This window comes from Aotus nancymaae, unplaced genomic scaffold (genome assembly GCF_030222135.1).
Source record: "Aotus nancymaae isolate 86718 unplaced genomic scaffold, 86718_ANA_hifiasm-v0.15.2.pri h1tg000067l, whole genome shotgun sequence".
Taxonomy (NCBI): domain Eukaryota; kingdom Metazoa; phylum Chordata; class Mammalia; order Primates; family Aotidae; genus Aotus; species Aotus nancymaae.
The window spans coordinates 32,208,937-32,236,370 of NW_026988482.1; the positions used below are offsets into that span (position 1 = coordinate 32,208,937).

At 41.8% G+C, this 27,434-nt stretch overlaps 1 protein-coding gene across 3 annotated transcripts in view; it reads right to left on the reverse strand.

The window, feature by feature from the left end:
• Positions 1-27,434, reverse strand: part of DENND6A (DENN domain containing 6A) — a 141,108-nt gene that overhangs the window by 72,388 nt on the left and 41,286 nt on the right. Inside the window, exon 2 of one of the 3 annotated variants that reach the window (XM_064367225.1) lies at positions 3,270-3,345. The exons of 1 other annotated variant lie outside the window; for it this stretch is intronic. In XM_064367225.1, the coding sequence (XP_064223295.1) occupies positions 3,270-3,341 (72 nt within the window). In that variant the 5' untranslated portion in view covers positions 3,342-3,345. Of the gene's footprint in view, positions 1-3,269; positions 3,511-27,434 lie in introns of those variants that run through there. One more of the 3 variants, XM_064367224.1, reaches the window with a different exon arrangement.

Here is a 27,434-nt window from a genome sequence, read left to right on the forward strand (position 1 = left end):
GGTGAGAGCCTGTCTCTACTAAAAATACAAAAAATTAACTGGATGTGGTGGTGAATGCCTGTAATCCTAGCTTCTCGGGAGGCTGAGGTGGGAGAATCACTTGAACCTGGGAGGCGGAGGTTGCAGTGAGCCAAGATAGCACCACTGCCCTTTAGCCTGGGCCACAAGAGCGAGACTCTGTCTCAAAAATAAAATACAATAAATAAATAAATAAAGTCACTATCTTTCAGAGCTGCTATTTTCTAGGTGTTCATAAGGGCTAGAAAGTTCTTCCCTTTACAGAGACAAAATCAGCCACTTTGTAATATACACCCATTGGTCTAAGCTGTGCTTGCTGAGATTACACAAAAGAGTCCAACTCTTCTACATGATAACCCTGCAAACATTTGAAAATAGTTATCCCACACCCCCATGCCTTCTAGTTTTCAGGGTAATACCCCACATCCTCCAACCGTTCCTCAAAAGATGTAGTTTCTAGGCCATTCATCATCCTGTTGCCCAATTTGGGCGTACTCCAACTTGTCAACATCACTCTTAAAGTGTGGAAGGAAACACCATCCATCCTCCAGGTGTGATCTGACCATTGCAGAATGTACTCTGGGACTGTTACTTTCCTTGTCCTAGCCACCAGGCTTCTTTTAATGCCAGTTCATATCACATTTACTTGTTTTGGCAGCCAGGTCACATCACTGGCTCAGGTTGCATTTACTGTCAACTAAAGCCCTGGATCTTTTTTCATGTGAGGAGCACTTAAGTCAGGGTAGTCTGCATTAGCCAAGAGCATGACTAGATTCATGGCTCTGCTGCTCTTCTAATATTACCAAGAACACTGAACACAGGATTAAAAACATTCCAATCTTCCCTACTCACCCCTAGAGAAACTTCTGGCATTTCAACAGTTTTCACAGAAGAAAAAAAATGAAAGGGTGAGCATTAGACAATGGTGTGAAGTGTGAAATGCAGTGTCAGGTCTCTGGGCTTAGTTTTACCAAAAAGACCCACAGGGAGTCCAAATGCCCTAGATATTTACCTAGATGGGCAGCCAGGGGACTTCCCGCTTGCGCTTAAGGTAAATGCCGTCAGGGGTGCTGGGACATAACTATACTTGTGGTGGTGAAAAAACACATAGAGAAATACACAGAGGTCCAATGCCAATGTGTTATCAATAGAGAACTGAGTTTACTGCTGTACTTCTCTGAAAGACAAAAGTGCTCAAATACAGATTTTAGAGGGAGGATCCAGCCAAAGAAAACTATAAAATGCACAATCAGGGCCAGATGCGGTGGCTCATGCCTGTAATCCCAGCACTTTGGGAGGCCGAGACAGGCAGATCACTTGAGGTCAGGAGTTCAAGACCAGCTTGGCCAACATGGTGAAACCCCATCTCTACTAAAAATATAAAAATTAGCCAGGCATGGTGGTGTCCGCCTGTAATGCCAGCTTGGGAGGCTGAGGCAGGAGAATCACTTGAACCTGGAAGGCGGAGGTTGCAGTAAGCCAAAATTGTACCACTGCACTCCAGTCTGGGCAACAGAGAAAGACTCCATCTAAATAAAATAAAATAAAATAAAATAAAATAAAATAAAAATGCACTATCAGGTTTTCCTAAACAGTGTTTCCTAAAAAAATGGTGGCTGGGTGTGGTGGTGGCTCAGACCTCTATTCCCAACACTTTGGGAGGCCAAGGCAAGAGGATTCCTTAAAGCCAGGACTATGCAGCACATACCTGTAGTCCTAGCTATTCAGGAGGCTGATGCTAGAGGATCACATGAGCCCAGGAGATCAAGGCAACAGGGAGATGTAATTGCACCACTGCACAGCCTAGGCAACAGAATGAGATTCTGTCTCAAAATAATAATAATAATAATAATAATAATAATAATAATAAAGAGCTTTTTTTGTTTTGTTTTTACATTCTTAATATTTATACAGGGCCTGATATGTGGCAGGCACTCGGTACATATTTAATTAATGAATGAATGCACTTTAAAAAAGTATCTTGAACTGCTCTTTCCTTATTTTACAGAATTTTCCTTCCAGGGTCATTTGTATGAACATATTAAAAGTTAACATTAAAATGTTTCTTAAGTATAATGTACGCTTAGCTTAAGAAAAGTAAAGATAACACAGGGGGAGAGTAACCTTATTTAAAGGTTACTTTTTGGCTAGATGCAGTGGCTCACACCTGTAATCCCAAAACTTTGGGAGGCCAAACTGCGGGAGAAGTTAGAGACCAGCCTGGGCAACATAGGGAGACTCCATCTCTACAAAAATATTTAAAACATTAGCTGGTCATGGTGGCCCATTCCTGTAGATCCAGCTACTTGGGAGGCTGAAGCAGGAAGATCTCTTGAGCCCAGGAGTTCAAGGCTGCAGTGACCTATGATCATACCACTGTACTACAGCCTGGGCAACAGAGCAGTATCTTGTCTCTAGAAAAAAATAAATAAAAATAAAGATTACTTCTCCAACTGTCTGATGCAGTTAGTACTAGGAAGTGGGTTTAATAGGCTCAATATAAGCCAAAATGCAAAAGGAGAAGATAGTTAAATTCAATCAAAGAGATGTGAGGCCTTCAGTCATAACTTATTTTGTCTAGGTTTACACATAATTCTGGCTGGTCCAAGTTCAGTGCTGTTTACAACTAATTGAACACATCAGTTAGAGATTTCTTCTTCTTCTTTTGTTTTTGTTTTTTTGAGACTGGGTCTTGCTCCGTTACCCAGGCTGGAGTACAGTGGTGTGACCAATTAGAGATTTCTTTGTTCCTTTTCTACACCCACTGCTTTAAAATAATAATAAATTTATACATCATTTTAATAGATTTATTTGTTTGGTTTCCTAGACTAAGAAGCAAATAACAAGAGCAAAGAGGTTGCTTGAGGCAGAGCATTACAAGAGCAGAAAACAAACAAACAAACAAAAAAACACCATAGGTTAATAGAATAGAAGGAAAAGAAAAAAGTGAGTCAGAAAACAAAACTTTAGATGATGCACAGTAAATTAATAGTGTTTCCTTATGGGGCATAGAAGTGCCAGGAAATAGAAGTACTGGTGAATAAAATAGAGAATTTTTCTTTTTATTTTACACAATACTATATTTTGGGAATTATTTAGAAATAACATACATTGCTTTTGTAAGTAAAATATTAACAGAATAAAATAGCGTTGCTTACAGTAGTAAAAAATTAGAAGCCACCTAAATGTCCACCAATAGAGAAATGAATTTTAAAAATTATATATTGCAGACTGGGCACAGTGGCTCATACCTGTAATATCAGCCTTTTGGGAGGGTGAGGTAGGTGGATTGCTTGAGCCCAGGAGTTCAGCGTAGACAACATTTCTCTACAAAAATACAAAAAAATTAGCTGGATATGGTGGTGTGCATCTGTAGTTCCAGCTAGTCGGGAGGCTGAGGTGGGAGGATCGCTTGAGCTTAGGAGGTTGAGGCTGCAGTGACCCGTGATCATGCCACTGCACTTCATCCTGGGCAACAGAGTGAGACCCTGTTTTAAAAAATAATACATTAATCCCTTTGAACTGGAGCTGCAAGGTAAAAAATAAAAATAAAAATGTTTTAAATTCGTAAGTTTCAATTTGTGTACCATTCTGAGTAGCATAATGAAATCTCAGGGTGGTCCATCTTATCCCTTTGTCCATGGTATCCATGTTATATATGCCAACAGTCCTTAACATTTTTCAGACCAGAATGGAGGGGATGGTTTTGGTATGATTCAAGTACATTACATTTATTGTGCACTTTATTTCTATTATTATTACATTGTAACATATAATGAAATAATTATACAACTCACCATAATATAGAATTAGCGGGAGCCCTGGGCTTATTTTCCAGCAACTAGATGGTCCCATCTAGGGGTGATGGAAGACAGTGACACATCAGGCATTAGATTCTCTTAAAAAGCAGGGAGCCTAGATCCCTTGCATGCGCAGTGAATGATAGAGTTCACATTCCTATGCCGCTGCTGATCTGACAGGAGGCAGAGCTCACACGGTAATGCCAGTGATAGGAAGCGGCTGTAAATACAGATGAAGCTTCACTCATTTGCCTGCTGCTCACCTCCTGCTCTGTGGCCCAGTTTCTAAGCGGCCATGGAGACCAGTACCAGTCCCTTGCCTGGGGGTTTGGGGACCTCTGGCATATGCTGCTCTACTGTTAGTCACTTAGTAGTTGTCTGCATTATCAGATTGACTGTTACAGTATCGCAATGCTTGTGTTCAAGTGACCCTTATTTTACTTAATTATGAATGGCCATAAAGTGCAAGAGCAGTGATGCTAGCAATTTGGATATACCAAAGAGAAGCCATAAAGTGCTTCTTTTAAATGAAAAGGTTAAAGTTTTTTGGTTTGTTTGTTTGTTTTTTTGAGACAGGATCTTGCTCTGTCACCCAGGCTGGAGTGCAGTGGTGCTATCATGGCTCACTGCAGCCTCCCAGGTTCAAATGATCCTCCCAGCTCAGCCTACCAAGTATCTGGGACTACAAGCACAGGTCACCACACCCAGCTAATGCTTGTATTTTTTGTAGAGATGAGGTCTCCCCATGTTGTCCTGACTGATCTCAAACTCCTGGCCTCAAGTGATCTTCTGCCTTGGCCTTCAAAGTGGTGGGATTACAAGTGTAAGCCATGGTGCCTGGCCAAAAGTTCTCGACTTAATAAGGAAAGAAAAATCTTGGCCAGGCGCAGTGGCTCAGACCTGTAATCCCAGCACTTTGGGAGGCTGAGGCGGGCGGATCACCTGAGGTCGGGAGTTTGAGACCAGCCTGATCAACATGGTGAAACCCCGTCTCTACTACAAATACAAAAATTAGCCAAGTGTGGTAGCACATGCCTGTAAGCCCAGCTACTCGGGAGGCTGAGGCAGGAGAATAGCTTGAACCTGGGAGGTGGAGGTTGCAGTGAGTCGAGATCAAGCCATTGCACTCAAGCCTGGGCAACGAGCGAAACACTGTCTAAAAACAAAAAAATACTAAAATAAGGAAAGAAAAAATTCATATGCTGAAGTTGCTAAGATCTACAATAAGAACAAATCTATCCATGAAATTGTGAACAGTATTGTCATCACTGTTACATTTTATCAGTTGTTAATCTATCACTGTGCCTAATTTATAAATTAACCTTTATCATTATTATATATTATATGTAGGGAAAAACTTAGTGTATATATGGTTTGGTACTATCTGCAGCTTCAAACATCTACTGGGGGTCTTGGAACATATTCCCTATGGAAAAGGGGGAACTACTGTATCTATTCTATGCTTGTGTGCCCATTGTATTTTGGAAGCACATAATTATATGATTCAGAAGTTCGTAGATGGAGAGGAATTTTGCCTTAGGTTGAATCTGCCTCAAGTGTCACTCATATCTGATTTAGATGACATTTAGATAAGGGTTTCAACTTTAGGTAGAGTTGATGGTGGAACAAGATAAGACTATTGAAGTTACTGGGATAGAATGGATGTATTTTTGCATGAGAGGACATGAATTTGGTGGGGGGCAGGAGTAAAATGTTATGAACTGAATATTTGTGTTCCCCCCTGAATTCCTACATTGAAGCTCTAACCCCCAATGTGATGGTATTTGGAGGCGAGATCTCTTGGAGGTCATTATGTTTAGATAAGTTTATGATGGTGAGGTCCCCCCATGATGAGATTCATGTACTTACTAGAAGAGGAATAGAGACTAGAACTTGCTTTCTCTCCACCATGTGAGGACACAGTGAAGAGGCTACCATTTTCAAGCCAGGAAAACAGGCCTCACCAAGAATCGAATTGCCTGGCACTTTATCTTGAACTTCCCAGCCTCCAGAACTATGAGAAATAAAGATATGTTTTTGTTTGTTTGTTTTTGAGATGGAGTCTCGCACAGTCACCCAGTTTGGAATGCAATGGCGTGATCTCGGCTCACTGCAACCTCCACCTCCCAGGTTCAAGCGATTCTCCTGCCTCAGCCTCCCAAGTAGCTGGAATTACAGGCACCAGCCACCATGCCCGGCTAATTTTTTGTATTTTTAGTAGAGATGGAGTTTCACTATGTTGGCCAGGCTGGTCTCGAACTCCTGAACTTGTGATCTGCCCACCTTGGCCTCCCAAAGTGGTGTGAGCCACTGGGCCTGGCCAATATATGTTTTTCAAGCAACCTAGTTTGTGGTATTTTGTTAGAGCAGGAGAGCTGACCAAGAAAGCCATTATCCATTATTCCCTTTCTCCTTAGTAATGCAGGCTGGCCGGGCACAGTGGCTCATGCCTGTAATCCCAGCACTTTGGGAGGCCAAAGTGGGAGGATCACTTGAGTCCAGGAGTTCGAGACCAGCCTGCACAGCATAGTGAGACCCTGTCTCTCTTAAAAAAAAAAAAAAATATATATATATATATATATATACATACACACACACACACACACACACAGACATACATTACACACACACACACACACACACTCATAATGTAGGCTGGTTAAATTCTGGGGTGGCACTGATCCCAAGTGAAATACTATATTCTCAGTCTCCATTGAAGATATATGTGGCCATATGAAAAATAAGTGCTGATTGGAATACCTGGTTATGTTCTTTAAGAAGCAAGCAGAAAAAATAAATAAAGCAAGTACTTGTTGCCCTTTTGGAGTTTTCTGTTTTTCTTTTTCTTTTTCTTTTTTCTTTTTTTTTTTTTTTTGAGGCAGAGTCTCACTTGCTGCCCAGGCTGGAGTGCAATGGTGCTCTCTCTCAGCTCACTGCAGTTTCTGCCCCCAGTTTACCCCCCGGGGTAATTGATCCTCCCACCTCAGCCTCCAGAGTAGCTGGGACTATGGGTATGCACCACGGTGCCCAGCAAATTTTTGTATTTTTTGTAGAGATGGGGTTTTCCCATGTTGCCCATGTTGATCTTGAATCCCTGGGCTCAAGGGGTCCGCCCACCTTGGCCTGCCAAAGTGCTGGGATTAGAGGCGTGAGCCACCTCGCCCGTCCTTGTTCCCCTTTTATAAACCCCTTCGCTTCCTCCTACTGTCATCCTGGACATGAAGGCCAAAATTTCAGCAGCCATTTTAGGTCTATAAAGAAAATATCAGGAGAGTCATATCCATAAGGTGATAAACCAATGCCAGCAACAGTTTGCCTCTGAACCTCTTCTTACGTGAGAAAAACTAACTGTTATCTGTGTAAGGTACTGTTACTTAGATCTGTTACTGGCAGCCAAATGTAATTTATAACTGACATGAGTCAGCTTTTTCATTAGAACTTTTACCCTGTGCAAAACTACATTAGAAAGTTCAAATAAAAAAATAAATAAATAAAATAAAATAAAATAAAATAAAATAAAATAAAATAAAAAGAAAGTTCAAATAGTATGTAGAAGTTAGGAAGAAATGTGTGTTTAGAGTTGACTTCTTAATTACTTTTATATAAAAACAGACTTTAAAATAGGCTTGTTCTTTTGAGGAAAGACTAGTAGTACTCAGCATTCACTTTGTTCAGATTTGCTCAGTATTCCCACTTTGATGTGGGAAGAGAAGAACCTCACTTGACTTTTGGGTGATTGACACTTAATATGTAATTTCAGATTTTTTATTTAGCAGGGAGAGTTGGGGAATTGAATGATATACTATTTTTGGAAGATAAGTATGAAGGGCTTGAAAATCTTAAGCTTGGGCACTTCGGACTTCATTTTAAAATTACTCTTTGGTCTCTTTTCACTTTTCATTTACTGAAATAAAAAATAAAATAAAATTTAAAAATTGCTCTTTGGAGTAAATCAGAGGGAAACAGAAAAGTCTGGTACTGAATTAAAGGCTTTTGAATTATCTGGGAAATGGTTAAAATGCAAATTCTCATGTGTCATCCCAGAGCCACAATTTAAGAAACAGTAAAAGAAAGCGACTGCTCAGTTGACCACGTACCCATCACATTTTTTTTTTTTTTTTGAGAGACAGAGTCATGCTCTGTCACCCAGACTGTAGCACAGTGCTGTGATCACAGCTTACCACAGCCTCAACATCCTGGCTCAAGCAGTCCTCTCACCTCATCCTCCCAAGTAGCTGGGACTACAGGCACATGCCACTACACCCAGCTAATTTTTTTTTTTAAGTTTTTTTGGCCGTAAGTTCATTCAGTGCAAAATAATCCTCTCCAATTTTACTGAGGTGGTTGACCGCATCCATGACCAAATCCACATCTAAACTGGAATTGGGTGGCTGATGCAGCCCCGGCCTCGGCTTTCTTGTCGGCACCAAGGGGCACAGCACTCCGTGTGTAGATGTCTCTGTCGGCTTTCCCTCTTGTGAGTCACAGGTCACTCACCCTCCAGACCTTTAGGCCAAAGACTGCCAGTCTCTGGATGGCTGGGGGGCAGGCACAATCTCCAGGGACATTTGAAGGTAATCACAGAGATACTGGATAACCTCATTGGTAAGGTACCAGTAGAAAAGTCTCCAGGTAAACTGTTCACTCATGTAGCCTCAAGACTTGAGAGACTGCATGGCCTTCATGATCTGAAGGTTGGGCACATTCTTGTCTGCCAGCTCTGGGTGCTTAGACATTTGGACATCCTTCTTGGCCACCATGACTCCCTCCTTAAAAAGGAATTCACAAATGGCAATCCAGTTCTTCTTAGGCATCAACATCTCAGCAGCTGGCCTTTTTTTTTTTTTTTTTTTGAGACAGAGTTTCGCTTTTGTTGCCAACCTCCGCCTCCCAGATTCAAGCGATTCTCCTGCCTCAGTCTCCCGAGTAGCTGGGATTACAGGCATGCACCACCACACCAGGCTAATTTTATATTTTTAATAGAGATGGGGTTTCTCCATGTTGGTCAGGCTGGTCTCAAACTCCAGACCTCAGGTGATCCACCTGCCTCGGCCTCCGAAGGTGCTGGGATTACAAGCATGAGCCACCTCATCCAGCCACCCAACTGATTTAAAAACAATTTTTTTTGTAGAGATGGGTGTCTCACTATGTTGCCCAGGCTGGTCTTGAACTCCTGACCTCAACTGATTCTCCTGCCTTGGCATCCTAAAGTAGTGAGATTACTTACAGGTGTGAGCCATGGTGCCTGGCCCCTGCTGAAATTTATAAGAAATTACAGAAGACACTGAATATGGACAGGTCTATTAAGACAGTATGATCCTTTGACCTGGGAGTGCCCATGGGGTCAAAATTTGTCATAATGGCCAGGCACAGTAGCTCATACCTCATGTCGTAATCCTAGCACTTTGGGAGGCCTAAGCAGGAGAATTGCTTGAGGACAGGAGTTTGAGATTAGCCATAGTGAGACCCCATCTTTAAAGAAAAAAGAAAAACTGTCATAACAACATTAAGATACTATTTGGTACAAAAAGTAACCAGGTGTGGTGGCGTGCACCTGTAATCCCTGTTACTTGGGAGGCTGAGGCAGAGGATCTCTTGAACCTGGGAGACAGAGGTTGCAGTGAGATGAGATCACATCACTGCACTCCAGCTTGGGTAACAGAGCAAGACTCCATGTCAAAAAAAAAAAAAAAAAAAGACATTATTTGGCCTTTTTCACAATTGTCAAGTAAATAGTGGAGTTTCCAAATAATTACATGACAGGTACACAATGGAATTAATGGAATGCACAAGCACATAAGAACCTAGAGCTCCTTTATTAAAGAGATCATAACCCTTTTAATTTCTAATAGAAGTACTGATAATCCATATAACAAAATTTTTTCATGTCTAGTTTTTCTGAAAACCAAAAATTTGCCTAATTAGCAAATTAAACTAGTGTATTTATGAATTAAAGAAAAATGACTATTTTGTTTTAAATACTTTTGTTTTGGTCAGGAGCAATGGCTCATGCCTGTAATCTCAGCACTTTGGGAAGCTGAGGTGGGCAGATCGCTTGAGGCCAGGTGTTCAAGACCAGCCTGGGCAACGTGGTGAAACCCTGTCTCCATTAAAAATACAAAAAATTAACCAGGTACAGTGGCACATGCCTGTAGTCTTAGCTACTCAGGAGGCTGAGGTGGGAGGATTGCTTGAGCCTGGGAGGTCGAGGTTGCAGTGAGCCAAGATCATGCCACTGTACTCCAGCCTGGGCAATGGGAGTGAGACCCTGTCTCAAACAACAACACAAAGTTCTGTTTTGCAAAACTAGGATTATTTTTGTTGTTAGTTTAGTTATGGAGTCTCACTGCCTTTACTTGCCCATCATCCATTGTAACTTATTCTGCTTAAGAATACCTAGTTGGCCGGGCGCGGTGGCTCATGCCTATAATCCCAGCACTTTGGGAGGCCGAGGCGGGTGGATCACGAGGTCAAGAGATCAAGACCATCCTGGTCAACAAGGTGAAACCCCGTCTCTACTAAAAAATACAAAAATTAGCTGGGCATGGTGGCGCAGGCCTGTAGTCCCAGCTACTCAGGAGGCTGAGGCAGGAGAATTGCTTGAACCCAGGAGGCGGAGGTTGCGGTGAGCTGAGATCGCACCATTGCACTCCAGCCTGGGTAACAAGAGCGAAACTCCGTCTCAAAAAAAAAAAAAAAGAGTCCCCAGTTTACGGCCAGGTATGGTGGCTCACTCCTGTAATCCCAACACTTTGGGAAGCCAAGGAGGGAGGATCACTTGAGGTCAGGAGTTTGAGACCAGCCTGGCCAACATGGTGAAAACCTGTATGTATTAAAAATACCAAAATTAGCCAGGAGTGGTGGCACGCGCCTGTAATCCCAGCTACTTGGGAAGCTGAGGCAGGAGAATCACTTGAACCCAGGAAGTGGAGGTTGCAGTGAGCCCAGATCACGCCACTGCACTCCAGCCTGGGAGACAGAGGGAGAATCCATCTCAAAAAAGAAAGTCTCCAATTTTCCAATGGGGAGCCACCTCCCCAGTGTTCTCAGTCCATGAGGTTCAAGAGGAGGTAAGCCCTACTCCTGGATTCCAGCATATGCACGTAACCCAGGCCTAGACAATCAGTGTATTCTAGATACCTAGAACAAAGATGGGTGCAGGAATATCCCCATGCATGACCCAATCAAACAATGCAACTCAACTCTGGGAGTCATTAGAACTGTCCCAAAAGAGGCACTGTCCTAGCACTGGGATTGCTGAAAAGATAGAACATAAGCTTGGAGCCTTATCACTGGATAGGAAGAGCTTACCCAACAAAGAAAATGCTAAGAAATAGAAAGAGTAAGATCAAGTCCAAATGGCATTATGCAGCCCTGGATTCAGCCAAGGCTGAACTTTGCACATGCATGAGTCAATAAATTTTTCTTTTAGATTGAAGCCAGTCTAAGCTGGATCTTCTGAAATGTGCAACTGTAAGAGTCTTGACTAATATAATTACACATAGTTAACAGTACTGATTCATTACAGTAGCCTTTTACCATGCCAAGCGCTTATATGAAATCTTCCCTTAGAGTTTATTTCCCCTCCACAAAAGCCATATGATAGAATACTTACCTAATGAATTGTTTCTGGATTTTTATATCCTAAAATAATCTACAAAAGCAGCCTAAGTGTCCATCAGCAGATGAATGGATAAAGAAAACATGGTACAGATACAATGGAGTACTATTCGGCCGTAAAAAGGAATGAGATCCTGTCATTTGCAACAATATGGATGGAACTGGAGGTCATTACGTTAAGTGAAATGAGCCAGACACCAAAAGACAAACTTCACTTGCTCTCAGTTTACTTGTGGGAGCTAAAAATTAAAGCAACTGAACTCATGGAGACAGAGAGTAGAAGGATGGTTACCAGAGGCTGGGGAAGGTAGTGGAGGCACAAGGGGAAGTGGGGATGGCTAATGGGTACAGAAAGTAGATGGGGATGGATACCCCCATTTATCATGATGTGATTATTATGCATTGTATGCCTATATCAAAGTATCTCATGTACCCTGTAAGTATATACACTTACTATGTACCTACAAAACTTTTAAGATAAAATAGTCTACAATTTTTTTTTTGACATAGAGTCTCACTCTGTCACCCAGGCTGGAGTGCCATGGTGCCATCTCGGCTCACTGCAACCTCTGCCTCCCAGGTTCATGCGATCATCCTGCCTCAGTGTCTCGAGTAGGTGGGACTACAGGTGGGTATCAACAAGTCTGGCTAATTTTTTATATTTTTAGTAGAGTTGGGGTTTCACCATGTTGGCAAGGCTGGTCTCGAACTCCTGACCTCAAGTGATCCACCTGCCTCAACCTCCCAAAGTGCTGAGATTACAGTCATGAGCTACTGTGCCCAGCCAACAAATTATTATTTTTTTCTTTTTTTTTTTTTTGACTAGTCAAGTGCAGTAGTGAGAAGGGGGAAAAGAGTAGAACAAGGAGTTCGATCTGTAACTGACTGTGAACAATCAATTAACAAATTATTTTTAATAGGATAAAATTGGAGAAATATCATTACTGTAATATAATTCTTATTGTCTAGTAAATTATATTTATCTCACCAAAAAATAAACAATTCTCATGAAAAATATCTTCAAAACAAAAAGAGATAGTGGTCAGGAGCGGTGGCTCATGCCTGTAATCCCAGCTCTTTGGGAGGCCAAGGCAGGCAGATCACCTGAGGTCAGGAGTTTGAGACCAGTCTGGCCAACATGGTGAAACCCAGTCTCTACTAAAAATACAAAAATTAGCTGGATGTGGTGGTGCATGCCTGTAATCCCAGCTACTCAGGAGGCTGAAGCAGGAGAATCACTTGAACCCAGAAGTTTGAGGTTGCAGTAAGCTGAGATAGCTCCACTGCACTCCAACCTGGGTGACAGAGAGAGACTCCGTCTCAAAAAAAAAAAAAAAAAAACAGAAACAAAAAGCAAAAAAAGATAGCTCAATTCATTCTCCCTTCCTTCCTTCAAATATTTGTTTCAGAAAATACTTAAGAAAAATGCAGTACTAAACTCTGAGGGATAGCAAACTGAGTAAGATATTTTTTAGACTTTATAATTTAGCAGGAAAGATAAAACATGTATTCAAGTAAGTTATTCAATGTTCTCTGAGAATTAGAGAATAAAAATAAATACTATCTAGAAGTGGTTAAAAAAATCCTGTAATATTATTAAAGCTGTAAGAGTTCTTGGAGATGTGACAATTCTCTCAATACATGGTGGAGGAAATTGCAGTTGAGAGAGCTAGTGACTTAGTTCCCATAGCAAGTCAGAGGCAAAATCCCACTAGAAACACGACCTCTTAGACACAATCCAACACTCTTTCTTATTACCCCACCCTACCTCTGTTAGGAGAGAAGCCAAATACCAAGAAGTTTCTTGAACTATAATTTTTCTTCAGCACAACCTGAAATGGAGAGAGAATCTCCAAGACCACACTAAAATAAGCTTGATTGTCTCTCTCTCTCTCTCTCTCTCTCATTTATAGAGGTAAAACAGGAAACACTCTCCCTCAGTCCTCAGAGTTTGGCTTCAACTTTCTGTTATGGTTTTTCTTCCATTGACTTTGTTTTTTTTAGTCTAACCTTGAATGTGCAACAACTTTGCCTGAGCAAAATCCCAAACAGCTTGTTTTGAACATGTTTGTTCTCTTCTCTCTTCTGGGCAAGTTAATGGAGTCTGGGAGTGCAAACTTTAGTTACCTAATTTAAACTTAATCCAGGAAGTCTTCCGTGGCTGATTTCCCAGTTTGGCAGTGCCAGTCTGAACAAAAGACTAAGATGTTGCAAATTCTAATTCTCTTGTGAGTCAGTTTTGTCTAGGGAAAATAAAGAAAATACAACTATTCAAACCTAGAACTATTATTCCTAGATACCTTTTTGTCAAGAACTTACAAGGACAACTCATTCTCATTAGAAATAATTATTGTGAAGGACAAATTTTTACAGTGTCACTGAGATGGCAACTGCCTACAAATAATTTGAGAGAGTGGATTAAAAACTTGGTTTTAAAGAAGAAAGTAGAGGTCTCACACTCCCTGTTTTCAAAACTTACTACAAAGTTACAGTAATCAAAATAGTGTGGTACTGGCATAAAGACAGACCAATAGAGTACCATAGAGAGCCTGGAAACAGATCATTGCATAGTCAAATGATGTTTGACTACAATGCTGAGACCATTTAATGGGGAAAGGACAGTCTTTTCAAGAGCAAAGGGTACTGGAAAACTGTATACCCACATGCAAAAGGATGAAGTTGCACCCTTACCTTATACCATATAGAAAAAACAATTCAAAGCCAAGTGTGGTGACCCACAGCTGTAGTCTCAGCTACTGGGAGGCTTAGGCAGGAGGATCGCTGGAGTTCAGGAGTTCAAGGCTGCAGTAAGCTATGATCATGCCATTGCATGCCAGTCTTGGTGACAGAGTGACAGCATTACTCCCCACTGCCCCAAATCCTCAAAATAGATCAAAGACATAAACATAAGAGCTAAAACTATAAAGCTCTTAGAAGAAAATGTAAGAGAAAATCTTCATGATATTGGATTTGGCAATGATTTGACATGGCACCAAAAGCACAGGCAACAAAAGAAACGAGATAAATTGGACTTCATCAAAATTAAACACTTCTATATATCAAAGGATACCACCAACAGAGTACAAAGGCAACCCACAGAATGGGAGAAAATATTTTCAAATCCTTTATCTGATAAGGAATTAATATTCAGAATATATAAAGAACTCCTTCAACTCAACAACATAAAAACCAACAACCCAATTCAAAAGTGGGCAAAGGACTTGAACAGACATTTCTCCAAAAAAGACGTACAGATGGCCAATAAACACATGAAAAGATGTTCAACATAATTAACCATTAGGAAAATGCAAACCAAAGCCACAGTGAGGTACCACTTCACACCTATTAGGATAGCAAAAGAAAGAGGGAAAGGAAAGGGGAGGGGAGGGGAGGGGAGGGAAGAGAAAGGGAAGGGAAGGAAAGTAGGGAGGGAAGCAATATCAAATTTTGGCAAGGATGTGGAGAAACTGAAACACTTTTGTGTTGTCAGGCGACTGTAAAGCCACTGTAGAAAATACTATGTAGTTTCTTCAAAAACAAAATTCATTTCTTTTCTTTCTTTTTTTTTTTTAGACAGAGTCTAACTTTGTCACCTAGGCTAGAGTGCAGTGGCACAATCTCAGCTCACTGCAACCTCCCCTTCCCAGGTTCAAGTGATTCTTCTGCCTCAGCCTCCCAAGTAGCTGGGATTACAGGCCCCCAACACCATGCCTGGCTAGTTTTTGTATTTTTAATAGAGACAGGGTTTCACCATGTTGGTCAGGCTGGTTTCGAACTCCTGACCTCAAGTGATCCACCTGCCTCAGCTTCCCAAAGTGCTGGGACCACACCCAGCTAATTTTTGTATTTTTTGTAGAGATGGGCTTTTGCCATGTTGCCTAGGCTGATCTTGAACTCCTGAGCTCAAGCGATCTGTCCATCTTGGCCTCCCAAAATGCTGAGATTACAGGTGTGAGACACCACACCCATCATTAAGAAGATTTTTTCTTAATGTGAAAATAATTTGACAGGGTTTTTTTCTTTCTTTCTTTTTTTTTTTTTTTGAGATGGACTCTCACTCTGTTGCCCAGGCTGGAGTGTAGTGGCATGATCTCAGCTTACTGCAACCTCTGCCTCCTGGGTTCAGGAGATTCTCCTCCCTCAGCCTCCCTAGTGGCTGGGACTACAGTCGCCCACCACTACACCTAGCTAATTTTTGTATTTTTAGTAGAGATGAGGTTTTGCCATGTTGGCCAGGCTGGTCTTGAACTCCTGACCTCAGGTGAACCGCCTGCCTCAGCCTCCCAAAGTGCTGGGATTACAGGTGTGGGCCACCGAGCCCGGCCTTGACCAAGTTATGATGCATTTTTCTCTTTTAAAAAAATCCCCTCCTTAAACAGAGCTACAAAGTGGCCAAATCTGAGAACAATTACATTCATTTTAGTTATAATAAATTTAATGTTTGGAAATAGTTTTTAAAAGTTTAAACATAAAATTACCATATGATCCAGCAATCCTACTTCTAAGTATATACTCAAAAGAAGTGAAAGCAGGAACTCAGATATTTGCATACCAGTGTTCAGAGCAGTTTATTTACAATTGCCGAAAAGTGAAAACAACCCAAATGTCCACCTGAAAATGAATAGACTTTTCGTTGTTGTAGAGATGGGAGTCTACCTATTTACCAGGCTGGTGTCAAACTCCTGGCCTCAAGTTTTAAAGCAGGAGTGAAAGTTTATTAAAAAGCTTTAGAGCAGGGACAAAAGGAAGTAAAGTATACATGGAAGAGGGTTCAATTGTGCAATCTGAGAGATCAAGTTCACAATTTGGCTTTTGACCTGGAGTTTTGATATTTTTTTTTGAGATGGGATCTTGCTTTGTTGCCCAGGCTGGTTTTGAACTCCTGGGCTCAAGCAATGCTCTCACCTCGGTCTCTCAAATTGCTAGGATTATAGGCATGAGCCACCGCACCAGGCCTGACTTGTAGTTTTATACATTGGCAAGCTTCTGGGGGGTCGTGTTCCTTCTCCCCAGATTCCTCCCCTTTGGGGTAAGCTGTCGGCATGCAAAGTGGCCTGCCAGCACTTGAGAGGCGCCACATGCGCAGTGTGTTTACTGAAGTTGTATGCATGCTCAATTGAGGCATTTTTCCCTTACCAGTTGTGTGTTTATACTCTGCCATTTTGCCTCTTAGTGACTTGAGGCATTTTTTTCCTTGCCAGTTAAATATTCCTAAAGGAAGGTCACATACCAGTTAAACTGTCATTTTGCCTCTTAGTGCACATGCTTGAGCCCACTCACCCAACTCCTGAGATCATTTTTTTTTTGAGACTGAATTTGGCTCTTGCCCAGCTGTAGTGCAATGGCGCCATCTCAGCTCACTGCAACCTCCAAGTCCTGGGCTTAAGAGATTCTTCTGCCTCAGCCTCCTGAGTAGCTGGGATTACAAGCAACTGCCACCATGCCCACTAATTTTTGTATTTTTAGTAGAGACCGGGTTTTACCATGTTGGCCAGGCCGGTCTTGAACTGCTGACCTCAGGTGATACACCTGCCTTGGCCTCCCAAAGTGCTGGGATTACAGATGTGAGCCACCGCACCCAGCCAACTCCTGAGACTCTACTGGGAAATTGCTGATCACCAGTTTCAGATGTTTCTATCTATTAGGAGACTACCATTCCCTGTCGCCAGCTAAGACTAATTATTATTTTATTTTATGTTATGTTATTTTATCTATTTATTTTGAGATGGAGTCTTGCTCTGTCACTCAGGCTGGAGTGCAATGGCGCAATCTCGGCTCACTGCAACCTCTGCCTCCCAGGTTCAAGCGATTCTCATGCCTCAGCCTCCCAAGTAGCTGGGATTACAGGCATGTGCCACCACACCTGGCTAATTTTTGTATTTTTAGTAGAGACAGGGTTTCGCCATGTTGGACAGGCTGGTCTTGAACTCCTGACCTTAGGTGATCTGCCCACTTCAGCCTCCTAAAGTGCTGGGATTACAGGCCTGAGCCACCATACCTGGTCAACTAATTATTATTTCAAAGAGGCAGTTTAACAACCGCCTGGCCGTCACCTGACATTCCTGCTGATGGGGTTGTGGTGAGGGAGTTCTCTCCTGCCCTGCTCATGTCTAACTGCCAACTATAACAACTGGAAAGGACAAATATTGCGTTCCACTTATATGGGGTACCTAGAGCAATCAAACTCACAAGACAAAGTAAAATGGTGTCTGCCAGGGGCTAGAGGGAGGAAGGAATGGGACATTATTATCTAATGGATATAGCATTTCAGTTAGGGATGATGGAAAAAAGGTTTTGGAGGTGAATAGTGGTGATAGCTACCCAATAACGGGAATGTACCTAATACCACCAACCTGTACACTTTAAAATGGCAAATGTTATATACATATTTCCAAAATTTAAAAAAAGTTTTACCAGGCACAGTGGCTCATACCTGTAATCCCAGCAGTTTGGGAAGATGGGCAGGAAGATCACTTGAGCCCAGAATTCGAGATCAGTCTGGGCAAATAGTAGGACCTTGTCACTACAAAACAACAAAACAGCCAGTTGTTGTGGTGGGGTACACCTGTAGTCCCAGCTAATCTGGAGGCTGAGGTGGGAGGATTGCTTGAGCCCAGGAATTCGAGGCTACAGCGAGCCATGATCACACCACTGCACTCCAGCCTGAGCAACAGAGTGCAACCCTGCCTCGAAAAATAATTTTGTCTTAGGCACATAATTATTGAGAATAATTTTCAAGAACAAGACCTGTTTATCTGTAGGACTTTTCCCCCTCAAGGTTAATATGTACTTTGAGATTTCATTCATTCATTGCTGAATGTGTGCTTTGAAGATCCAATTACAAATGTTCATCGACAACTTGCTGAAGTTGCAACAGTGAGCAAAACAGACATTGTTGCAGCCACCACAGAGCTTACTGTTTATTGGGGGAAATACGCAAAAATAAGTTAAATAAATAGATTGGGTGTGGTGGCTCATGCCTATAATCCCAGCACTTTGGGAGGCCGAGGTGGGAAGATCACATGAGGCCAGGAGTTTCAGACCAGCCTGGCCAACATGGCAAAACCCCATCTCTACTAAAAAGACAAAAAATTAGTCCCAGCTACTTGGGAGGCTGAGGCAAGAGAATTGCATGAACCTGGGAGACAGAGGTTGCAGTGAGCTGAGATCATGCCACTGCACTCCAGCCTAGGCAACAGAATGAGACAATGTTTCAAAAAAAAAAAAAAGAACTTAAACGAACATATAAAATAATGAATTATAAATATGAAGAAGTAAACATTGTGCTAAGATACAGATTAATGGGGGTGGGGAAGACCTACTTTAGATGGATCTGATAGTTGCTTTATTGTGTATTACAGCTGAGTGATATAATAAAAATAAATATTTGGTTACTGACATACAGCTCCTAAAACCCTTAGAATCTCTGGAGTGATAAGAACGTATTTCGTACGCTAAAAGACGACTGGCAGTGGGTGTCCCTAGATAGCTTCAGGATTGAGGCTAGTTTCCAGAAAGACAGGCATGATTAGAGGCTTGGAAGTTTCAGCCCCACTGCCTGACCTGTGGGGAGGGAAGAGGAACCTGAGATCCACTTAATCACCAATGCCAGTGATTTAATCATTCATGCCTACACAATGAAACATCCATAAAAACCCTAAAGAACGGGGTTCAGAGAGATTCCAGGGTTGGTGAACACATCAAGATGCTTGGAGGGTGGCACTCCCAGGGAAGGCATGGAAGCCCTTCCCCCAACCCATATCTTGCCTTATTCATCTCTTCCATTTGACTGTTCCTGAGTTATATCCTTTATAAAAAACCATTAAGGGGCTGAGTGCAGTGGCTTACACCTGTAATCCCAGCACTTTGGGAGGTCAAGGTGGGTGGATCACCTGAGGTCAGGAGTTCGAAACCAGCCTAACCAACATGGCAAAATTCCATCTCTACTAAAAATACAAAAAATTAGCTGGGTGTGGTGGCAGGCGACTGTAATCCCAGCCACTCAGGAGGCTGAAGCAGGAGAATCTTTTGAACCCAGGAGGTGGAGGTTGCAGTGAGCCGATTGTCCTGCTGTACTCTGGCTGGGCAACAGAGCAAGGCTCCATCTCAAAAAATAAAATAAAATAAATAAAATAAACCATTAATAGTAAAAAAAAAAAAAAAAAAAGCCTTTCCCTGAGTTCTGTGAGCCATTCTAGCAAATCATGAAACATCAAGAGGGAGTAGTGAGCGTCCCCAGTTTATAGCTGCTGGTTGGTCAGAAACATAGGAGGCAAGCTGGGACTTACAACTGGCATCTGAAGGGGGAGCAGTCTTGTGGGACTGAGTCTATAACTTGTGGGATCTCATGCTCATTCCAGGTAGACAGTGTCAGAGTTGAATTGAATTGTTGGACACTCAGTTGGTACCTGGAGAGCTGGAGAATTGGTTGGCATGAGAAAAAAACCCACACATTTGGCATCAGAGATATTGTTAGTGAAAATAGTTCAGAGGCTGCCATAACAACATACCACAAACTGGGTGGCTTAAACAACTAAAATTTATTTTCTCACAGTTCTAGAGGTTAGAAGTCCAAGATCAAGGTGCTATTCAGAGTTAGATTTCTGGATTTCCGGTGAGGCCTTTTTTTCCTGGCTTATAGATAGCTGTCTTCTTGCTGTGTCCTTATGTGGCTTTTCTTCTACACAAACACACACACACACACACACACACACACACACACACACGATTCTCTGTTGTCTCTCTTTTTTAAATTAAATTTTATTTATTTATTTTTAATGTTTAAAATTTGAGACAGAGTCTTAATCTGTTGCCCAGGCTGGAGTGCAGTGGCACAATCTCAGTTTGTGGCAGCCTCCACCTCCAGGGCTCAAGTAATCCTCCCACCTCAGCCTCCTGAGTAGCACCGACTACGGACATATTCTACACACTCATCTATTTTTTTGTTGTTGTTGTAGAGACAGAGTATTACTATATTGCCCAGATTGGTCTCAAACTTCCAGGCTCAAGCAATCCTCCCACCTTAGCCTCCCAAAATGTTGGGAGTATAGGCATGAGCCACTTTACTTGGCCTCTGTTGTCTCTTCCTCTTCTTTTTTTTTTTCCTTTTGAGATGGAGTTTCGTTCTTGTAACTCAGGCTGGAGTGCAATGGTGCGGTCTCGACTCACTGCAACCTCCGCCTCCCAGGTTCAAGTGATTCTCCTGCCTCAGCCTCCCAAGTAGCTAGGATTACAGGCGTCTGCCACCACGCCCAGCTAATTTTCTTTGTATTTTTTAGCAGAGACAGGGTTTCACCATGTTGGCCAGGCTTGTCTTGAACTCCTAACCTCAGGTGATCCACCCGCCTCGGCCTCCCAAAGTGCTGGGATTACAGTCATGAGCTACCGCCCCCAGCCTGTCTCTTCCTCTTCTCATAAGGACAAAAATACTATTGGATTAGGGCTCCACCCGTATGACCTCATTTAACCTTAATTACTTAACTGAAGGCCCTATCTCCAAATACAGTCACATTGGAAGTTAGAGTTTCAACATGAGAATTTGGGATGAGGGACCTAATTCAATCCATAACAGACAGTTAATGGGGGAAGGCCTCTCAGAGGAGGTGACATTTCCAGTGAGACTGAAAACAACTATAGGAACTTGTTATGGTATGAGACAGAGGAAGGTCACTCCAGAGTAGAAATGTGTGCAGAAGTGTATATTTGTTATACTGTTTGAGAATTCTGAGTTAATCCTGCAGGAGAAAATGAAAAACAAATAGGATAGAGGAAACTCCTAAGATGAGTTAAGTATAGATAAGAAACTAGTCGATAGAGCATGTGTGTTTTAAATGTAGATAAAAATAAATGAAAGAACCAAAAATAATATTCATGAGACATAAATATGCATGAGGAACCCAGGCACTAAATATTCATGACAAGTTAAATATATACGAGACATTTAACATGCAGGATACACTAAATATACATGAACACTTAATATTTATGAGGTCTTAATTCAACTACTCATTGGTGATAACTACTCTGGGGCATGTGTCCTTTGCCCAAAAAACACAAACTCACAACCTAAGTAAAACCCATAGTTGTTCAGCAAGTTAATTGGCAATCTATAGCCGTAGGCCAGGTGTACTTGTTCCTCCTGAGTCCTTCTGGTAGAACAAGTGTATGCTACTGACTCAGGGCACCTTCTGTCTTCAGGCACCCTTGCTTAAATGTCAGCTTTGGTCCATCAACAGAGAAGGTTGACGCAAAGAGACATACCAACATTGCATAACCCAGTATTTATGTAGTATGAACCTTCCATCTTGTTTGCACCCCTCCTAATAGTGTGTTAACTTACCCCATTTCTTTCCTTTTGCTTTTTACTGTATGTTTTAAGTTGATTTTTTTTTTCTTGAGATGGAGTCTCGCTGTGTCACCTAGGCTGAAGGGCAGTGCCACCATCTCAGGTCACTGCAACTTCCGCCTCTTGGGTTCAAGTGATTCTCCTGCCTCAGCCTCCTGAGTAGTTGGGATTACAGGTGTGTGCTACCATGCCTGGCTAATTTTTATATTTTTAGTAGAAATGGGGTTTTGCCATGTTGGCCAGGCTGGTCTTGAACTCTTGACCTCAAGTGATCCACCCACCTTGGCCTTCCAAAGTGCTGGGATTACAGGCGTGAGCCACCATGCCTGGCCTTAGTTGATTTAATAAACTGTATGTGATTCAAACATTTTAATTTGGTCTATAAGCCCTTGTGTTCTTTGATCTTTGGGATAGCCTGCCTGATAGTGTAATTGAAGTTTACCATTGCATCAAAGTAATTTCTCACACAACAAAAGGCCTTAAAATAGGAAAAGCTCAATAATATGTTCTAGGACTGCAATAGAATAGCCACTAGCCACATTTGGCTGTTTAAGTTTACTAAAATTAAATAAAATTAAAAATTTATTTGCTTAGGTGCATTAGCCACATTTCAGATGGTCAATATTTACATATGGTTGGTGAACACCAACAGACAACTAAACAGTGCAGAAGAACATTCCTATCATCACATAAAGTTCTACTGGACATTAATGTTCTAGAAGCTTGGAGGTCAGTGTGGCTAGAGGGGATGCTGAGGACAGTTAGCAAGAGATGGGTTTGGAGAGGAATGCAATGTCAATGTCTTGCAGGGAATTGTGCAGTATGGTAAGAGTTTGAATTTTAGTCTAACATATATAATCTGGTTTTTATTTTAAGAAGATTCCCTCTAGTTTTTGGCTAAAGAACAGGTTGGAAGGTGTGCAGCAAAGAGTTAATAGTAGGTCCAATAGCAAGCCTTTGAAAATCCAGCTTAGGCCGGGCATGGTGGCTCATGTCTGTAATCCCAGCACTTTGGGAGGCCAAGGCGGGTAGATCACTTGAGGTCAGGAGTTCAAGACCAGCCTGGCTAACATGGTGAAACCCCATCTTTACTAAAAATATAAAAATTAGCCGGATGCGGTGGCATGTGCCTATAATCTCAGCTGCTTGGGAGGCTGAGGCAGGAGAATTGCTTGAACCCAGGAGGCAGAGGCTGCAGTGAGTCAAGACTGTGCCACTGCACTCCAGCCTGGGCAACAGAGCGAGACTCCATATCAAAAAAAAAAAAAGAAAGAAAGAAAAAGAAAATCCAGCTTAGCTGGGCGCAGTGGCTCACACCTGTAATCCCAGCACTTTGGGAGGCTGAGTCAGGAAGATCTCTTGAGTCCAGAAGTTCAAGACCAGCCTAGGCAACATGATGAAGCTACATTTCTACAAAAAAATTAGCCAGGCTATGCACAGTGGCTCACGCCTGTAATCCCGGCACTTGAGAGGCTGAGGCTGGTGGATCACTTGAAGTCAGGAGTCTGAGACCAGCTTGGCCAACATGGTGAAACCCTGTCTCTATTAAAAATACAAAAATTAGCTGGGTGTGGTGGCACACACTTGTAATCCCAGCTGATCAGGAGGCTGAGGCAGGATGATCATTTGAAACTTGGAGGTGGAGGTTGTAGTGAGCCGAGATTGTCCCACTGCATTCTAGCCTAGGCAACAGAGTGAGACTCCATCCCCAAAAAAAAAAAAAAATAGATAGGAGTGGAGGTGCATGCTTGTAGTCCCAGCTACTCAGGAGGCTGAGGCAGGAGGATTGCTTGAGCCCAGGAGCTTGAGGCTGCCGTGAGCTATGATCGTGCCACTGCATTCCAGCCTAGGCAACAGAGTGAGACCTTATCTCAAAACAAAAAAACAAAAACAAAAAGAAGGTCCAGCTTACAAGGGTGGTCCTTGGCTGGAACTTGGATTTTGGGAAGGTTTCCACCATCCAATTGACAAGAATGATTCATTGTGTCTAAATTGTATGAATGCTATGCTTATGTTACTCCATATGCAACTGATATAATAAAATAGCACAAACAAGGTGGTTTATAAACAACAAAAATTTATTTCTCACAGCTCTGGAGGCTGGGATATCCAAGATCAAGGCACTGGCAGATTCAGTGTCTGGTGAGGGTCTGGTGAGATGGTGCCTTCTCACTGAGTCCTCAGAACTAGAAAGATGAGGAGTCTTTCTCAGGCCTATCCAACTCTGCTCCCATGACCTAATCACATCCCAAAGATTCTGCCTCCTAATAACATCACCTTGTGTGTGAGGTTTTCAACATATGAATTTTGGAAGAATGTAAACATTCAGACCACAGCAATACTGAACACCTGCTTTCCACTGAGGCATTGGGAATTTTGGTACATGTGAGGCAGAGGGTGCCTATGTAACTAGTTCCCATAAGATCCTGGGGTCCTAGGTCTTTAACAAACTTACCTGGTTGGGAACATTTCACTTGAATTGTCACAACCCATTGCTGGGATAATTTTTTTTTTTTTTTGAGACAGAGTCTCGCTCTTGTCACCTAGGCTAGAATGCAATGTCATGATCTTGGCTCACTGCAACCTCTGCCTCCCATGTCCCAGTGACTTTCCTGCCTCAGCTTCCTGAGTAGCTAGGACTACAGGGGCCCAACACCATGCCCAACTAATTTTTGTATTTTTAGTAGAGATGGTTTCGCCATGTTGGCCGGGCTGGTCTCAAACTCCTGATCTCAGTTGATCTGCCCTCCTTGGACTCCCAAAGTGCTGGGATTATAGAACGCCTGGCTGCTGGGAGAATTAATCATGTCCTGTTTGATACCAGTGGAAGAGAACTCTTGGAAGCTTGGGGCTCATTTCCTCTGAACTTTACCCGATGCAACTTTCTCCTTTGCTGATTTTGCTTTGAATTTTTTGCCATAATATATCACAGCTGTGAGTATGACTATATTCTGAGTCCTGTGAATCTCTTAAGTAAATCATTGAAACTGGGGGTGGTCTTGGGGACCCCTGAGGAGGAGCAAATAACAATGAAGTGGGAAGACTATTCAAGAGGCAATTACAATATTTCAGGTGAGAGACAATGATGGCTTGGACCGGAATGGTGACAATCAAGATGGAGATAAACATAAAGATTTTCAAAATATTATCATTATTGCAGAAATACAGGCATAGAAAGGAAATCCTCAGCTGATATAGTGATAGGAAATTTTGGTTCTTTCTCTCCAATTCCCACTCCTTTTTGGATTTTAACTTTGATTCAGTATTTACATGCCTGCCTATAATGTTCAAAGGATGAAACTATTCACATGTAGCTCATATCCTTCACTGTTGGAAACAGATGCTTGATGCCACAACGAAAAATTAGCACTGAGACAAAGGATCTTGCAGCAAGGCAATCTTTACTTCCTGCAGGAAGGGTACTCTTGCCAGGCATCTTTCCATGAGAGTACAATGAACAAAGGAAAAGCAGACATATTTATATTTCATGCTTTTGGGGTCATCCTTACTGCTGTGTCTGATCTCCATTAGCTGCAGCCAGACTTCACAATCTAAAACTAAACTCGATTGGCAAACAACTTAAAATTTTTCTAAACAGGTAAAAGCAATGGAGAACAAAAAGGAAGTCTAAATAAGGAAGGAGCATAGGCTGCAAGATGGGACATGCCTGTAAGCATGTCCAGCACAGATACCTTGGTTAAAGTACAAGGACATAGAATGTACTACGTGCTTGTAAGCATGTCTAATAGCTACATAGGATAGGGCTTAACAAAGAGTTATTAGCAAAAGCAAGAAGGCTTTAAAGAAAGTCTTTAATACAAACCATAATTTAAAAAATTTTTTTATTATCAGATCTTGGGCTGGTACAAACTATTATTTTTAACACTTATGATTTATTCTTTAGCAAGAAGGGAAATTCTGAAGAACTTTTCTACTTTCCATATCCACCAAAATCTAAGTTTTTCCGTTTAACAGCTCTCATTTCTATTTCTTCTCTCTCTTCTCCATTGCTGGTCCCACCATTGTATCTCTTGAGGTCCAAATTAATGCATCAATTCATAAAGTCAATCTTCCTAATATCAGGTTCTCACATCCTTAGCCACATTAAACATGTTCTAATTTTCCTTAATTACCAATCCATTCTCATTGCCATCAAATTAAATTCCTTTTCCCCAGTTTCAAGGCTCACCATAACCTAGTTCCATTCTATCTGACTTAACTTCCCATCCTAGTCCTCCCTGATGCTTTTCCTCCTCTCCTCAGGGCTCCACTGACCATGTGTGATCCTTCCTATCTCAAGGCTTTAGTCATTCACTTTTATTTTTATTTTTTAGTAGAGATGGGATCTCACTTTGTTGCCCAGGCTGGTCTCAAACTCCTGGGCTCAAGTGATCCTCTTGCCTCAGCCTCTCAAACTGCTGGGATTACAGGTGTGATCTGTAATCACACCTGGCCTTATTTATTTCTTATTCTTTTTTCTCTCCTTATCTCTTTGATTCATTCAAGCCCCATTTTATTCATAAAGCCTTTCTTTTCTTTCTTTCTTTTTTATTTTTCTTTTTGTGTTAGATCTCACTCCATCACCCAGGTTGGAGTGCAATCATGACTTACTGCAGCCTCAACCTCCAGGGCTCAAGTGATCCTCCTGCCTCAGTCTCCCAAGTAGCTGAAACTATAGCCATGTGCCATCACACTCAACTAAATTAAAAAAAAATTATTTTTTGTAGCAATGGGGGTCTCCCTATGTTGCCCAGGCTGGTCTCAAATTCCTGGGCTCGAGCAATCCTTCTGCTTCGGTCTCCCAAAGTGCTGGGATTACAGGCACAAGACCCCATGCCCAGCCTCCATCTTTATTTTAATTTTAATTTCCTAAATCAAATTAAATTTGGCATTGGCTTCATCTGCCTGTCTCATGTAATGACCAATATTCTCATGTCCCTCCCTCCTTGAAGCATATATAAATCCTGGAAATTATGGACTCTGATGAAGAAGCTTGGCCTTTGGTTTATCATTATGGCTTGGAGATATTCACTGACCTCATTTTCTGTTTGAATATACGCAGCTCTGCGGGGAGCATCTACTTTCTTCAGATCAATGGGACTTTTACTGCACATTCCATGGCTACATTTCTTAGAGTTGAGGGCCCAGGCACCTATGCACATCTTCAGTGGTTTTGAACCCCCCAGGATAGAACTGTATTGGATCAGGACTAATATCTCCATTAATCATACACTTACATAACTTCATAGTAACTTTTTTTTTTTTTTTTATGAAGAAGAGGAAGAAAAAGGAAGAGAAAGAGGGAGAGAGAACCGGAGTATTGCTTTATTGCCCAGGCTAGAATGCAGTCTAAAATTGGGAATTGAAAACCTCTTTTATGCCAATAATTGTGCTTAACAATGGAGACAGGAAGGAATAAGGGAAGAAAATAAACAAGCAGCCAACCAATATTTCATTTAAACCTAGGAAATGCTATGCAATTACTGAGGAGTGATTTACTTCCAATTATGTAGTCACTTTTGGAATAGGTGTGATATGGTACTGATAAGAATGTATGTTTTGTGTATTTGAAGTGGAGAGTTCTATAAATGTTTATTAAGTTTACTTGTTCCTTGTCTGAGTTCAAGTCCTGGATATCCTTGTTAATTTTC